At 35.9% G+C, this 18,036-nt stretch overlaps 1 protein-coding gene across 1 annotated transcript in view; it reads left to right on the top strand.

Moving 5' to 3' along the window:
* Positions 1 to 18,036, top strand: part of MTA3 (metastasis associated 1 family member 3) — an 87,323-nt gene that overhangs the window by 48,497 nt on the left and 20,790 nt on the right. Inside the window, exons 7-8 of the mRNA XM_054196425.1 lie at positions 7,972 to 8,074; positions 17,442 to 17,541. Of these exons, the coding sequence (XP_054052400.1) occupies positions 7,972 to 8,074; positions 17,442 to 17,541 (203 nt within the window). The remainder of the gene's footprint in view (positions 1 to 7,971; positions 8,075 to 17,441; positions 17,542 to 18,036) is intronic.

Genomic DNA, 18,036 nt, shown 5'->3' on the forward strand with positions numbered 1-18,036 from the left:
TTGTCGGAAAATGTAGTAAATTGGCAGCAAAATAACTGATCATTTCAAAAAATCAGTCAGAATATGCCAGAAGCAGAGAGATCTTTGAGGATGATTGGTTCAACAAAAATATGATGGCTTTCTATTTAATGAAGCTTTCAGAAGGAAAGGTGTGATTGTGCTAACCCAGTAAGACTTACCTTTATGGTCAGAGTAGAAGAATGTTGCCTAGACTTGATTCATGTCACCTGAAGATGGATATATGAAATAGATCAGAGGATGTTTAAGGTTAGATGAGATGAATCTCGACAAAGGTAACACACCAGAACGAAACTCCTGTTTATGTGTACTCAAATGTATTTTGTTCTCAAATGGAGTTTCTGTTGGTTGGGCTTTTGACTTTGAGTTCACATGAAAAATTTTACTATATTAGTTCTTAAAGAAAGAGCTGTTTCTTGAAGGTTAGCAAATTTAAGTACGGTAGTCACGTGTCTGATTCGCAGATTATTTTCCTTGTGCCTAAGCTCAGTGAAGTAAATTTTTTATAATTAACAGTCAAATGCATGATCATCACAAATAGTAAAATACTTTTTGCAATGTTGTTCATGTCAAACTGTAATAGCCTTTAGTAGGATTATAATAGCCTTTATATCAGTCTTGCCAATCTTTCTGCTAGGGAGCTGAGTTAGTGATTTGTGTCCTGGGCAATTAAATGCATGTTTATACACTTTTATCAGTTCTACTATAAATTAAACAAACAAAGCACATGTAAATGGCCTCTGTGCCTGTTTTTGGTGAAGATTTCATTTGCTTCTGTCTAACCTTGCAGATGCAAGGGAAATCTGTAGTTTAGGGTTGCAGCCGTAGATAGTACAAACGCTCAGTTAGGTATTTGGAAGCTTTGCATTATAAAACAGTGGTTTATGAAGTCTTCTCAGTAATGTTATTTAAAAATATTTGTTGCCTTTCAGTACTATTCATTGAGGTTTTAAGCACATGTATCATTTTGATTGCAAAAGCAGTTACATGAATTAAGTTGGTTCTTTTCTTATATGCGTATGATACAGTATTCTTACATAATGTGGTAATGGAAATTTCTGAGCTTCAATTCTCAGATCGTTCACAACTATATTAACAGTCAAATGATAAACTAGAACAGTTGGAAATTGTGCTGTTTAGCAATTACATCTTTTAAAAACCGTTCAATGGTTGAGGTGAGTTATTCGGGTTGTTCTGCTTGGAGATTGTTGCAGTATTTTCGTTTGGTTGGGTATTTTTTCCCCTCTCCGTCCCTGCCCTGCATTGTAAAAGCTGTTGTGCTTTTCTCTAGTTTGCTTTATACTTGAAGAGAAGTCAGTTGGAGTTTTAGTCTTCATAACAAGAGAGCCATGATTTCCTGCTGTCTTTAGCTTCTTGAGAAGACTGAGGCATGGTCTCTGCTGCGTTGTTGCTGTAGAACGTTGGGCGTGATTGCTGTCGGAAAGATTTCTGTATTAATAATAGCTGTAGAGGCTTGGCTGAGATTGTTCAAATACTAAGAGAGTTCTGTAGCGTAGACAGTCTTATGAAGGGTACAGTTATTTATTGTATGCTGTGTATGTGCTTATTATCCCAAATAATGTATCGCAGTGAGCGCTCAAATCGCCTTTCAGGCAGCAACATCTTAGGGTTTAATTGACTTTCCTCATTTTTTCTACCTCAGTAACTTTGCCTAAATGGACTTATTTTAAGTTCACGTTTTTATTTCCTTTCCTGTTTTACCGAAAGTCTGATATTCTTTTCAAGTTTATTCTGTAGAAGATGAAAAACAAATACCAGATGCAGATGAAATGTTTTTTACACTTGAATAAGTCAAAATACATTTCATCCTAAAGGAAAGGTTCTTCTCTAAATTATGTTGTGTTTAAATTTATGCAAACAAATAGCTGTATTTATCTTCAGAAGACTATAGTCAAAGTGAATTTGCGTGTTCATAACATTGTTTATGTAAAAAATATATTGCAGGACTAGAGATTTCATTTTAATTTAGTGTGGGTTTTTTGACGAATACAATATCTGTGCATTGTGGTATCCCTCGTTCCAAAACAAGAATTTTTGATATTGTTAATATTCATATGCGGTATGGTACTGTTATTATTTATACATAGAATAATTTTCACTGTGTTTTCCTGAAAACTGTATTACCTCATGTGTTGTTATTTCAGGAATTCAGAAAAACTGTTGCAATCTTTCTGTATTCATATTGGAATAGATGCCAGACCATTGCACAGTGTCTACCGACCAAAATAATGATGTAAAATGGGGGTGAGGGGCTGAGAATCTTGGTGCAAGTCTCATTGTCTAGGTTTATTCACAGGTATGAAAGGCGTACAAGAAGCCAATTCCATAATAAAGGTGAATTTCAGGTATTTTTTCATTGGTTGAATACTTGTCCTCGCCTTTAAACTGAAGATGACCTTGTAGTTTTATGCAATATATTACTTTAGGTCATTGCCTTTAGAATTGCCATAAAAGCTAAAATGGACGAACTTTTTATTATTTCAGTTCTATAATAGTGGGGATTCTATCTAAATGTGATTTAATATAAAGACTATAAAGTGAGGAGTGGTTTGAATCTAGGACATTATGTCTACGTGTTCTCCGTTCTGTGGAGGTTCCTTTCTGCATATTGTTCTGCAGGGTTTTAGGAAAGAGGAAGCCTTATTTTTTCCTTTCTCAGTCATTCTTGATGCAGCATTATGGAAAAGTTTGTCGTTACTGTGTGGTTACAGTTTAGTTTATTCTAGGCCCAATTGTAATTCTTTCTGTTTATTTCTAGGAATTTAGAACACAATGAATTAAAGCTCTTTTGAGTGCTTTGTGAGGTCTTATCTTTTGATCATCAGTGGTTGATTTATAAGCACTGCAAGGCTGAGCACTGAGAGCGCTCTAAGGTCATTGGAGTTGGTGGCAGTTTTTATTGAAAAGGGATATTTTGAGTGAAGAATGACTGAATTTTTTTTTATAGACTAGCGCCTTAGAGGATGGGAGACGATTGGACTATCCGTGTTTTATTGGCATGGAAAATGCTCAGTAGCAGTTTAAATTGCTGTCAACAAATAATGGGCTTGTATCACCCAGCGTCTTTCATTTGTAGTCTCTATACATGTAGTCATTATGTAGCCTGTTTTTAATTTCTAGTCTTTATTACATGCATTATGTTCATAAATTGAGTTTTACCATGAGATTTGGGTAAATATACAACTCGTTAGCTGAATGACTAATTGAAATCTTGAATATACATCTATCAGGCAAGCTAAGGGCATTGGGATTGTTCTGCAATTGAAAGGTAAACAGATAATTTTCCTTTTGCCTGCACTTTTAAAATAATATAAGCTTTCTTATATTACTTTTTCAGACGAGTTACTTGCACACAATTTAGTTTTATTTTTTGCAGAGTTGAGTGTAAGTTTTTGAACTTTTTTTCCTGGGTGATTTTTGATAATCAGTACCAGTGAGAATGATAAATCATTAAAAAAAAAAAAAGGATTATAAGAATTCTATGTCTGCAGAGCTTTTATAGTGGGAAGGGTTGTGATGTGATATCTCTTAGTTAAGACCAACACTGTGGTGCTGTTTTTTCTCATTGCAAATGAGAGAAAACGTTTGCAGACAGGCAGTCTAAGTAGCAGCATGAGAAGGTGGTTCATGAATTGAAGCCTCATTTTCAGTGATTAGTTGCCTATTTTTACGATGTTATATGGCACGTGAAGCTGTGTTCAAAAAGACATTTAGGATTACCTGCAGTGAGTATGCTGCCCGGCAGTTCTGACAAAAATCTGCTAAATGCTGTATCTACTAAATCTGATCCCAGATTTCAATAACATTGAATTACAATTGCTGAACTGGACTAAGGGAGGCTAAGAACTGGTATCTCTTCTGCATTCTTGCAGTGTAGCTAAGAGATATTCCTGTTTCACAGGTATAAAAGTGAATCACAAAGATGACTATAATAAATTTGCTTCTTACATAAGTGCCAGGCTTTAAGAATATAAGCATCCACAAATGCCTTCAGGTTTATGTGCTTAGATAACTAGTGAGTCTGGGTAATTAATGCGTGAGTCAAAACTCCTGGCTGATTTCAAGGGATTGTATCAAGCCCTGAATGAATTTCCATAGCAGAAGGAACTCTGTGGCACAAACTGATGGTCTGGTGTCCAACTACTGTCCGTGGAGATATGTCTGCCTTCTTTCTATGACCAAAATATCGCAACTACAGATTTTCTGTCCCATGTGATTAAGGATCCAGCAGCTGGTATCTCTGTTTTGCATATCATGAAAGATGGATTCACTCAAAGCTGAGCACTGCAGGTGTTTAGTTTGCATGTTTGGATTGAAGTGACTGCTGAATTACTTTTTGAGAAGGAGAATTAAAAGGTATTTTGAAAAATAATGCAAATTATGCAAAATACAAAAATAAGACATTGTGCCTGACAAGTGGCATCTCCAAAAATGGTCCTCCTGGCTATTTTTCAGTCAGGTACTTCATCAGCTGTTTGTCATTGAAAGTGGAACTGGCATTGTGTCCCTGAAAGCCATGTTAAAAAAACCCCAACTTTTATATATTTCATATTTCAGTTTCTTAAAAGGATACAGTATTGCAGCATTGTTATGTATCGGTAACATTAAGAGAATTGCACTCTAAGAAAAAGTTCATATTGCAAGTTATTTTCTTTTAATTGGGTTATGTTAGAAGAAGAACATAGTGAATCTAATGTACTAATTACCTTGGGGGTATTTATCTGCAGGAAGTGAAGTCTAAAAGACTAAATAAATGTTTAATTTCTTCTAGTTCATTTTAATTGCATTCAGTTAAAAGTTGCATTTGGTTTACTTTTGTTTTGTAAAATTTTTCTTACAGTTGTTTTCTGAAGTGCAGATCATACTTTCCTTTGTTTAAAACGACTAACTGAAATGCAGAACTTTTTTTTTTTTTTTAAGAAAAAAAACCAAACCATTTTGCTTCTTATTAAAAGAGAACCATGAGAAGCAAGGCACTGAATGATTGGTGGGGAGAAAACTGGCCATATTTACGTCCATCTACTAATGTTTTCCAGTAAAATTAATGTTCAGGGTTAGATTGGCTATAATAAAATAATAAGCAGCGCTCAAAATAAATTCGATGCACTGGTATGTCTTACCAGCCATTCAAAAAAATAACCTTCTCAGAAGCTGTAATTGGTATGTTGGTGGTGGTGAGGGAAAGCAACACTTGTAAAACAGAACCTGAGAACCTTCTCAGATGCAACACTGAAAATGTTAAAAGTTGAACTCTTCCATTCTGTTTGTATACTGGAGTTTGCGGTGTAAGGAATGAATATTGTGGCAACTTTGATACCTGTTCAGTTTGAGTGTCTTATAGTTCTGTGTCAAATTCAACAATATAAAAGATGAATGTAGAGGTGTTAACAGAAACTGCATCGTAGCTTTAAAGGGGTCTGCTAGGTTAAAAATCCTATAGTGTAATGTGCAGGCATGATGAACTAAGAGCAGACAGCTCAAGGAAGACAGCTCAATTTTTTTTATAATTAGTATTTTGAAAGAAGACCTCTGGAAAGAAGACCTGTTTATCTTATGTGATCCTCCTATACTGATTCTTCCAGCACATTCAAAGGAAGTAAACAAAACTTTTATTCCTGAAATCAACTTTTCAAAGATTTCTACAGCACCACTTGACTGCCTTCATGATTTCATCTGTTTAGATTACTTTACTTCCTGTTTCAGTGATAGTATCCTGCCATTTAAGTCGAAAATGAGGAATGGAGCGGGTTTTTTGTAAGTGCAATTCGGCAGATGCAACAGATCTCCTGGAAACCTCTCTGTCTGCTATTGTTGCAGCAATATTTAATATTGTAAATATTACATTATATGTGCTTGGAATCTTTTGGTATAGATATTTCATTGATCATATCCTGTTTATATCTACTGCCATTACAAAATACTGTTTGGCAATATTTCAGATTTACCTTTATCAACAACTACCACAACATTTTGTAGTAGCAATTGTTTATTTACTTCTACTTGAAGTAAGAAGTGTAGTATTGTAATTTTTTTCATCTTTTTGCAAACTTGATTCAAGACAGTGACATGTTTTGGTTGAATACTTGTGCTGTGCTTGTATGATGCTTTCCCTTTGTGAGAAGTATGCCCTGCCTGAATATTGGGTTTTGTCATACTTCTACAATTCTGATCTCCAGGATATGATGTCCTGAAACAGTTAACTAACATTAAAGATATTTAAAAATTATGTATTAACAGATTGAAGTGCTCAGAGATTATTTATAAAATGTAGAACCTCACCCACAATGTGTCTGTCACAGATGGAAAAAATGAATGTATTGACAAGTGTGTAGTCCATTGAATAAGTTTATAGACCTAAAATCTTACCCAAGATTGCCAGAAATGAAGTTTGTTTCTAGTACTGGATGTGAACTATCTTAAACAGAAGCATAAGTCCCATTATGCAGGCAATTCTTTATTGCCTGGGTACCAAAATAAAGTAATTCACTTTGTGTTTATGAGAATGCAACTGTGAAATTCGTTCCTGAAACATTAACCAGACAACATGGTGAAGTTTTAACTTGTGTATTTGGTAGGGATAAATATATATCACGTTCTCATTTCCTTCTAGAACGAATGTGCTAGAAAAACTTGCCATATATGATCAGATTTCAGAAAAGCCAGTGCTTAGCTTGCAGTCCGCTTACAGAGTCTTAGGTGTACGGGTTAGTTCATGTCTTGATGATACTATGCATGTTTAGACTGGCTGTTTTCATTGTCATAAGAAGCAACACAGACTAAAGCGATCTGTGTGCTCAGAGAGGAGCCTACGCAGCCTAGATTTTCAAAGGAAATGGAACAGCTGTATTTGAGAACAGGTTTTTATTCTTGTCGTAACTCATAAAAGTACTGGCATCCGACTGAACATTGGAGTTTTTCACATGTTCTGTGAAGGAAGAACATGCTCTTATTCTGAAAAGGAAAGACAGTGATTATAACTTTGCTCGTCATCTGTTGTGGCCCCAAATGTGTTGGCCACATCCCATAAGTAAATCTTCTCATACTAGTAGAATTTGTTGCCTGCCTAACCAGCCTCTGCAGTGTTTCTCATTCTGCAGTAGAAGTTATCAGTGTAGTAGTCAAGCCAAGATTTAGGCTTCCCTATGAACGTGAATCATTGCTGCCTCATCACACTTCACTGTTCTTCCAAGCCCTACAAATGCCATGCTCTTTTGATAATGAATACAGGGCAAAATATACAGGGAATTATCAAAATACAGGGTATTAGCAAAAAAACCCACCACCATTGTTTCAACCGCGTGCATGTACACAAATTGCTCTGTTCAGACAAATGGAGTTGGGAAATCATGATGTAGTATATACTAACTTTCTTGTGCTGTAGCCTTATACGTTATTTTATAAGAGGATATAACTAGTCAACATACACAGCAATTTTAATACTGTGATTTGTGTTAACAATACAGGTAATGTAGTGGCTGAGAGCAAGAGGTGAAAAAAATAATTAAATGAAGGTGACTTCACTTTTTCATAATGATTTTTGGTTTGGGGGCATAGAGTGCAAGTTGGATAGAATTTAATTGCTAAATCTGGTTAAGTGTAAAATTAATTTTAATATGGCTTGAGTGAAACAGTAGCTTTGATATCGTTTAAGTAATTTAAAGAAACCACTGGTTACTTAGGTTCTGGTTTCAAGTTTATAATCATATTTTCTTTCATATTACCTCCTAAGAATGCCTCCTTAAGTTGAAATGCTGATGCTAAGGGAAGATACTTATTTTACTGCATTATGGAATTTAAGTGGATAACTGCTGATTTTTAAATACTGTGTGTGTGTTTAAAAATGTACAATGTCTCTTTTAAACATAGTACAAGAAATACATAGAGAAAAACATTGTGAGTAATAAGTGTTTTGTCCCATCTACCTTTTGACAGGAGAATTAGATGACAGAGAACAGGCAAAGCTGGAAGTAAAAGTATGGGATCCAGATAGCCCCCTTACTGACCGTCAGATTGACCAGTTTTTAGTTGTAGCACGGTAAGATTAAAATCCTCTAATAAAAAAAATTCCTTTTCCTTTTCCTACTGACTATTTATTCCCCTATATCGTGTTACTCAACTTGTTTGCCATTTTGTGAGCCCTTCTCTTTCCCACAGTTAGCTAAAAGAGAAAATCAAACCATAATCTTCCGCATATTTATTGAAGCTACCAATACAGAAGAGAGAAAAAGAAAGTGAGTTTTGGAAGAATGCTACACTTCCTGTATTTCAGGTTATAGTAGAATTTGGTACTTTAAATGTAGACATCAATCTGTTTTCCCCTCAGAGTAAATGAAACAGGATTTCAGTGTTAATATTTCAGTCTTGTATTATAGTACTTGGAATTTCGTAGTGTAACATAAAGTTAAGAGTAGAAATAAAGAAAATGTTAACAAATGAAATGGATGCAGAACTTGCACTATTTGCATGTAAGCTGAATAATACGCAGTGCAATTATTTTATATGAATGTTGAAATAAAGGTTTTGAAGTGATGCATTTCATTAGCAAGAAAACCGTGGTCCGTTCAATTTTATAAATTAACATATGATTATGCAGATTTCTGAGAGGAACATCAAAGCCCTTGAATTCAGAAATACCTATAAAAAAATAATTTCTCTAAAAAAAGAACTTTCAAAACTGTAGACTTCTTACTGAAGGCCAACTCGACACTCATAAGATACAGCATGTTTTGCCTGTCTTGTAATTCATACTCACAAATATAGAACAAAGGTACGGTTCTAATGATGACAGAGAACTTTTAATCACAGATAATGTAGTGATTTTGTCCCGAATCACTCCATCTCCTGTATTTTCTGTAACCTGGTTGCAGAGCGTAGTCTCAGATCTTCTTAAGCAAATACTCTTTTTACGTTGTTTCCAATTTCTGTTCTTTATTCTTTCTCCATTTTGAACAAAGTGTTTCAGGAAGGAAATAGAGAAGTTGCTTTGTATTTTCAAGCTTCTGTGTATGGTGAAATGGGTAGTCGATTTATTGTTTTACAGTTCAATGCTTATCCACCAGGGTTTCTTCTTTCTCCTCCACTTTGTAGCACTGTATCCTCTCTATACAGTAGTAAAAATTGCCTGCCCCGTTGAGTTTCCAAGCAAGCCAGAGGGGTATAGGTGTGAACATGCATCGGTTCAGAAGATCACAATGCCTGGTAGATGCTCCATAGAACAGAACCCAGAAAACAGAACTACTTCTGTCAGCAGCAATATAATACTTGGATATGTATGACCACTATGGGGAACATTAAGAATACGATCTGTGAGAAGATTACGTGTGTTTTTGAAGAGTTCATTCATTCCCTTCACAACCCTCCACTCTCCATTTTGCAGTCACTCTGGAGAGCTGAAGTAGTATACTGTGAAGCCGAAAATGTTCCCAGAGGAGTGCGAAACAGTCTGCTGGGAAGTGACAGAAATAAATGACAGAGAATAAATGAAACTTTTGGGGAAAAACATTCTTCTCTCTTTACCCCCTTATTTAAGACATCCTGTGCAATGCTGTGGCCTGACCAAGATTGCATTTGCTTAGAAATTGATAAATTTCTGTAAAAAAAGCTTTCTGTTATGGAGGGAATGGGTCTTGGTCAATAGCTGACTAATTGTAGCTATCCAAGATCTTGTGGTAGGCAATCATTAATGACCATTGTGTAACACCAGTCAGGTGCAACTCAGATACCAGTTTATTGATGTTCTTCCACAAAACTCCATTCATCTTTGTAAGCTGCTTTTGAACTGACAGAAACTATTTCCAAGGTCCTGTATACCTGTATTCACAGTCTGCAAGATCACATTTCTGTTGCATTAACTGCTTCCGAGACAGATTTTCATCAGTTTCTGGAGAAACAATTCTCCTCCTATGATAATTGTGGCAGCTTTAAATTAGTTATGTTGTGTGCTTGCATTTAAAGGCTTTCATTGTAGTGGACTATTAAAAGCTGCTTGAGTAACAGTGGAGTTGGTATTATTATCATCTGTTAAACTCTGCTTACAGACTCAGGAGATATTTCTGCTGTGGCCTAACTGCAGTTCACTGGGCATTGGCTGTGCCTGCTGGGTTTCCAGTGAGAATGGTATTTCTCTGGTCCCTGGAAGTTATGTTTAGTTTTGCAAATTCGAAATTCTGACAGTAAGAACTTTTTTTCGAAATGCTTTCCTATATGTGATTTTCGTTAAGTGTGTGTATGCTGTCTGTATTTGAAATTTGAAAAGCATTTCCACAGGATCCTTTTTAACATGGTGCATCAAAGGCATCAAGTATTTCATCTCAGTTTTTTCAGTCCGCTCTGGCGGAAGGAAGAGTTGCTTTTGTCTTGTAGGCTTTAGCTTTTTCAAGCAAACAAGCACGCTTTGTTGGTTCTCTAGAAGGTGTTTAAACACTTTTTTTTTATTATTTGTATTACCCATTTGCAAGAACATTTATATTTGGCCTAGGACATGTGGCTTTCCCAGTCTTACAAGGTTTGTTTACTGTCTCAGGAACAAGAGGCCTTTTTTCTAGGTTAATATGCTTGGTCAGTCTGCGCCTGCCACTAAGCTCTAGTATGCAATAATCTGCAGGATATAAAGGTAAAAGAATATGCCTATTCTGTCCAGAAATAGGAGGTAGCAGTGCCAGAAAAATCTACGGAGTTTTTGAACAAAGTGTAAGGGTACTTCAGCGGAAAGTTCGTTAACCTTGAGCTCCCTAAGTAGTCTTGCTTGACTGTGGATTTACAAATCTTGAAAGTACCTTATTGCTACTACTGAAGCATAATTTGGGCAGGGGCCTCTTGCTTGAACTAGCACAAGCATCTGTTAGGAGAACCTCAGGCATCAGACTAATGTATTCTGGTTTTGAGTTGTTTCTTAGGTAACACGCTGTCATTTGTACTCTGGCAGTGAGAATTCCAACACCATTTTCTACTCCATTCAAATAAGATACAGCTTCGTCAACCAATTTGTATTCTGTCATATGTGTTATTGGCAACTGTTCTTTTGTGTCTGCTAGCTTCAAAGAACTCTGAGAAGCTGCGACAGCAGTTTGTATCTGTTCATGTTGGCAAATAGTACAATACCGTAGAAGTGGATCAGTAGAATTGAAATGTTTGGTGCTGAGGACCTAGCATCCACACTATGCACATTTTGAGCAGTTTTATTTTTAGTCTAACTCTGATCTGGTCCTGTGGACTAAATATCTATGAGTATGTGGAACTACTGTTTAACTTAACAGAAATCCAGTTTGTATGCTACAAGATAACTTTTGGTGTTGGTTAAAGCGCAGTAGATAAAGATGCTGGGGACAGTTGCTTTGAAACTTGATTCCTGGTTTGAACTAAAACACTGATATGGTTACACCCTGTTTTCTCGAGTCATCAGCCTCTACCATTCCTAATACAAAGGAATATTTATTTTCCTTTTGAGATCTCATGCTCTCTTTCCAACTCTATTCCAAGTTGCATAGTATTAGGAAATAGAAACTTTCCTAGTGTGTGTATAATAGTCCTGGGTTGTTTTTTTTTTTTAATTTGTCATGGAGTCAAAAATGGCCCTGACCAGATTCAAGTGTGGTAGGAGTTGGGGGCTCCATTCGGGACAGATGCTGAGAGCTGTAGACCTGACCCGTTTTTTTTTTATTTTCATTCTGTCTGCTAATTTGATCTATAATTGATTACGTGATAAGTTTTTGGTACATTCTAGTTCCGTTTATGTACTTCATGATGCAGTGAAACAGTTAGCAGCTTAGTCCTTTTATTCTGCTTCATCCAACTAGATTATCAACATAGTCTTCTGGAAGGAATATATCTCTAAATCAGGCTACTTTCCAGACGTTTGTGGTCCCAGCTTATTTCCAACTGCAAGAGAGTTTTGAAGACTAATTAAAATAACCTTAAAGCATTGCATCTCTACCTTAAAATTTTGTTCTTTAATTACTTTGAAATTAAAATGGCAGTGCATACCTCTGGCTAACGTAACATATTTTTCTTCATTTGAATGCCTGCTTATTTTTTGATGTAAAATCACAGAAGAATGGAAAATTACGTGTTAGTCATTTTGAATTAGAGCTTGATCCTTCCTGTGTTGTTTCCACTTTTCTGTTTTCTCTAAGACAGTGATTATATTCATTTTCTTTTGGTTACCATTGATTTAGTTCTAAGTGCTCATGGTATATGGTGCTTTATTTGTTACAGGAATTTATCTTACAGTGGGGAAGGGAACACAAGGCAACTTCAAACAGCAATATGTCTTTCATCATATTAGGAAAAGAATACACTCATCAACTGAGAACAATAAGTAAAAACATTTTAAAGTGTACTCAAATAGTAATACTCTGTTCTTGCAAGGTAATTCAGTGTAGTCAGTGGGAGTAGATAAGACTCCCAAAGCTCATCAATGAAAATAAATACATAAAGACACTGGTTTGAAAATTTCAATATTAGTGTGCTTCTGGATTCTCTTTAGGTGGTGGGAAGTAAGAGGAATTGGAGTTCATTAAAGAGGTAATGAAATTTAATGGCAGAATTGCAACATAAAATTATGTGGTAAAGGTGGTGAAAATCTTGATGCCAATCTGTACTCTCAGAACTAGATGTTTGCTAGCAAGGTGAATTACAGCATCTAATGGTAGGCAGATGGTTTGGCAATGAAAAGGAAAAATATGTTCACATCAGATTTACTAGGAGTATCAAAAACACTATGTTTCTGCCTGTTTGTCATGCTAGGCCAATATATGTTTATTCCTTTCTATGTTTTGTGTTACTATATTTCTTCTTGATCAAATTCATTTGAAAACAACTAATTCGGACTTGGAGCTGAATTTCTTTTTGCATCTTTTTTTATGGATTTTGATCTATAAAAAAAATTTCTGCAGCAGCATTTTCCTCAACCTGCTTTTTGGGGGCTGTAAATCTCCTCCTCTAGGACTGTGAAATCGCAGGATGAAGTACAGATGATCACTTAAATCGTATCCTTTGAATTAAACTACTTGTATATGTCAGATTCTATTTCTGTTGAGTAATAAAGATTTCAGATGTGTTCCTTTTCTATTCGTTTAATAATGAAACTGAAGGTTAGTTGTGGCGTGTAGGGGACGTTATATGTAATGCCACCCCCTACCCTACCTTTGAGAGTCTTTCAGAGAAAGAATAGCGGCAGGTGATCATCTCCCTATGCGCTCTAAATATCTGAAATTATAATAATGAAGCATAGCACTGTACAGACAGTTTCTTAGAAATGCAAGGAAAATGCGTCTTCTGGAGCAGCATCATTTTACTGTGAATATGTTCTTCATGTCAGATTTTGCATTATCTCGTAGTAAAAATCTCAGGGGTATTTTTCAACTTTAATTAATACTGTGCTGATGACATACATCTCCACTGAAGAAATATGGTTTTTCTTCTTTCCAATATTTTAGGTATCGCAAGACTCTTTAAAGGAGCAATCAGATATTAATTGGCTGTTTGTAAAATGCTCTTACTGATAGCAGTCTAAGAGGACCGTTTCCAACTCGTAGTGAAGGGGAACATGGATGTAATAATAAGGAAAACAAAAAGCTTTCCTAATACATAGGAAGCCACCAAAGAGCTACCTAATTATTTTCCTCAAAGATGTTAACTCTTGAGGTGGGGCATAGGTCTCATTCATTGGTTTGTAAATATGTGAGGAAAATTGTGAATTTGCAGTTTCGTGTATGCACAGAGGTGGTTTGCTTTTGAACGGATTTGGTCAGAGTATACCCACTACTCATCTCATATCACGGAAACAGAGAAACAATGTATAAAAGTGAACAATTTTAAAATAAACGTCCTCAGATTAAAAAGGATCTCTGTCTCAGCTGGATTGTCAAGAATACAAGGTAGATGAAAACAGAGGGTCGCTGGCCTGGATCCAGGACTTTCTGGATCTGATTTAATGCTGGACTGCTGTTGCTACCAGGGAGACTAGTGACTATTTTTATCCTGATGTGCAATCACAGTGGTTCCAGATTTTCTTTCGTAAATAACATCCCTTTTCAGAACTAGTTACTGATGAGCAATTGAATCTTTAGAAACATGTTATGACAGTCTCTTGCATTTGCTGCTTCATAATTTCATTGGCTACCACTAATACTAATCTTATGCAAAAATTTGAATGATGACTTCCTTCAATGTCTTAAACTTGAGTTACAAAAATTTTGGAGCAATGTGTTTTCTGTGTTCAATGCCTAATCTGAAGTTTTGCCTGAATACAGGGCACACAGGTACAACAAAATGATGATAAGCTACTTCATCCCGGGAGAGTTCACTGTCAGGTTTTTTTGACATAGGTATTGTTGAGTTTTCCTGAATTTGTGGATTTATTCCATAGTCTGAGATCCTGGCACTGGATTGTCTGGATTTGTTTTATGTTTGTATGGTTGTCCGCTGCGATCTCTGTCATAAGTCATTCTTGGTTCTGGTCTTTAAGATAATCAAGACAAGGAAAACCTAATTAAGGAGACACTGGATCATTTGGTCTAGCCCTTAAAGCTCTTACACCTGCTTGCTGATACAGCCTGTGCAAGGAGTGGTCTCTCTGCTGGTAGCACCAGTTGCTTATCGTTCTTGTCCGTCTCTGCCACCTGTGTAATTCGCTGTCTGTATGCCTTTTGGCTGTAGCGTATTTTGGGAGGCGTGGGGAGTGTTGGTTTCTGTTTGAAGTCTCAGTACTTTAATTACTCCTTGAATAACTAATTTGTGGCTAGCTTGCTGAGCACGTTTTTTGGTTACATGAGTTTATTATTGTTAATATTGAGTTAAATATACTTTCGATTAAGTATTTACAGTTACTCCTTGGATTCTACCAACTTAATGGAACATTTACGTTAAAGAGTCTGTTTAAAGGAAAAAATGAGTAGTTACGGTCTGACCAGCCTGCGTTGGCTTAATACTGAGTTTTATTTTGGTAGCAGGTAGGTGAAGACATTAGTGTGTCGTCTGGAAATGGGCATTGATTACTTGTTTGGGTTTGGTTTTTTTCCTTTTAACATGTTAAAATAATTCTCTGATGGTATTATTAGGAAAAAAAAATCATGTAAGGAAAAATGACAAAGGAAATGTTTGACCTTTGTTCCTCATATCTGTATTTTAAATGGAAAAAAATTTTTTTTAAAAGAAGGTATTTTAATGATTTCTAAAATTAATATTTGGTTTGGATTGCATGGCGACATTATATAGAGCATTGTATATCACTGTTAATTTTTGAGACTGGTTACTATTTAACAGCCAAATGCTCTAGAATTCCTATGCTTATTTGGATTCTCTGAATAATTTACTGTTTTTCAAAAGTTTCCAGGAAAGGGTGAACTGGAAGTTATGTTGATTTCAACATATAGCCACAGACACACACACCCCCCTCCTGTCCCTCCCCCTCAGTATGGCTCGCTGCCTACGTTTTATGGTGGTTCTTGTTTCTCACTCACGTACCCCACGCTCCCACACAGCATTCCTCTGATGGTTGCGATCCTCTCCTACTCAGTACAGCATGGGAAGGGATGTCAACTAGCACATCAGTTCTTACCTCTTTATCGCTTATTCAAAATAAACCTAGCTTTATACAGTGTCTTAATTTTGACTTTACATACTGGGCAACATAACTCACATGTGCTTGGGCTCTGAAGTCATCCTAAAAAGTTTGATGTGCTAGAGGGTGACTTGTGATGGCATACTCTCTGTAATTTTCATAGCATGCTCTGATTTTATTTTGGAAATATGGTCAAAAGAAAATAGTGTTAATTATGCAAAAGGAAGATAAGAAGCTACTAGGTAGCAGCAGAAGGGAAATACAGTCATGCCGCATGCTGCTTTACTGGTTTGAACAGTAGCGACAGAAGGATCACAGGAAAGACTGTTTAGCTACAACCCTTATCAATGCCAACATGTTTAAAGGGGTTGACTGACTATCAGGAAATGTGTTCACAATAGAGCCTTATTCTCGGGACCGATTTGTGGACAAATACTGTTTTATGTACTGCCAAACTTTTTGAAAAAGAAAATAGAATGCGTGTGTGTGCTTGTCACATATTTGCTATTTCTGCAAGGAGGGAGCAAAGGTTGTGGAACAGCATTTGACTATAACTTATTTATTCCACAGCCTTTAGAAATTTAAGCAGTTAATATCTGGAGTGTGTGAATCACTGCTGTTGAATCTTAACTGTGTCTTAAAGTTTTTGGCAGCAAGTACTGAAACATGTATTTAGTGTTAAATGTTTTGAGATTCAAGATAAAATTGCAGTAACACGTTATTACCAGTTTCTCCACAATCAATAATACACCTTAGTGAGTTAAAATCTTGGTGCACGTTGCATTATTTTATTGTTAAATATTGGGTTTATAGTACGCAGTAACAGGACGCTTTCCGTGTGTTCTGTCAATGACATTTCTCGTTAGTGTAATTCTACGTTTACAACTTGTTTGAAATGTAGCTGCTGAATAAAGCTCCAGTCCTTTAGTCCAGAGGCTTAACACTGTATTAAAAATGTTAGGTGAGTAATTGGATCTTTGAATTTAGAAGGGCTTACTTCATAACTGCAACAAATCATTTCCTCTATGATATGCTGAGCCCAGTCAGATTTTCTTGCGCGTCTTTCCCTTCACCATCTATGCTGTATCGTAGAGGTGCTTCCAAGAAAAGTTTGCAGTTTAGAATGGTCACTGTCATGCTAATTCTCCATCTCTATTCCTTATCTTTTGTTGCTCTGATTAAGTCTAATAAATGCCGTGTACAGTACTGGAGAAAAATGTCTCCAGATCAATAATGTTGGAATGCTTTTAGTAAGTAAGCTGAGAGATCCATGTATTTCATTATTACATAAAACCTGTCACAAAAAAAAGGTTTTGGAGGTACCTAATACTAAGCTAATATGTTTTCTTTGCCTTGCTAATGGAAGTAGTGAACACGCATTACCAAAGTGAATAAAACGTTATTAATTCCTTATGTGAACATGGTGAACCCCTTTTTTTAATTATACTGTAATTTGTTAAACAGTGTTTTGGCTTTTTAATTTTAAAAATAGTAGTCACAGTTGTAAAGCCCGAACTGAGTAAGGTCTCTGACTTCATAATTAGTAAAAAATTGGTACATTAGAATTCTCTTGAGTATCTTTTGTTTCCATGCTGTTCCTTATATGTAGGTTGTTACTTTTGGGGGAGAGGGTCAGGATTTTTACTTCAGTGCTCGTTGAGTTGTTTTTATCAAGCTGTCCTTTGTTAGCAAAGATCTGAAATCTTAAGAGTAACAGTATGTGACTTTTAGTTTTAAAAGAATGCTTTGATAGATACATGACATAGTCTGATCTAAAAAAAAAAAAAAAAGGAGGTTAAATCTTTCTATGCATTTACTGTCTGCTGTTTCTCTGTTGTAGTGCGGTTGGCACATTTGCTCGAGCGTTGGACTGCAGTAGTTCTGTCAGGCAACCTAGTTTACACATGAGTGCAGCTGCTGCTTCCCGAGACATCACGCTGGTAGGTGGCTTGTTAAAAACCCTACAACTTTTTTTACATCTGTGAATTCAACAGTATCTACTACTCCAGAGCCCATGTCGTCTGGATATCTGTTTTCCGTTAAATACCTGCATGCAAGGTGCCTGTATCTATTGTAGATAATCCTCTGTGTTTTCTGTAAGCATGTTGGTGCTGCCCTTGCAATCATACTGTAAGTCACTTGACTTTAGCTGAAATCTATTTTAATATAATATGTGTGATAATTTTCACAGCAGGGTGGATAATACACATTGTATAGGGGTTCACTCAGTATAATTGATCAATAGTGTGATTTAAAGCATGCGGTAATAAAGCTGATTAAAAATTGTTTAGACGATATTTTGTACTTACCTTTGTGTTAGTAAATTTCCTAAAGTATAAGCAATCAGACTGTAAGCAACTTTTTGAAGGGTATTTTACTTAGAATATTCTTAGAATGTTTCCTTTGTTAAAGTATTCACTGTAAAATAAGCACCT

Source organism: Rissa tridactyla, chromosome 3 (assembly GCF_028500815.1).
Source record: "Rissa tridactyla isolate bRisTri1 chromosome 3, bRisTri1.patW.cur.20221130, whole genome shotgun sequence".
In the NCBI taxonomy this organism is placed as follows: Eukaryota; Metazoa; Chordata; class Aves; order Charadriiformes; family Laridae; genus Rissa; species Rissa tridactyla.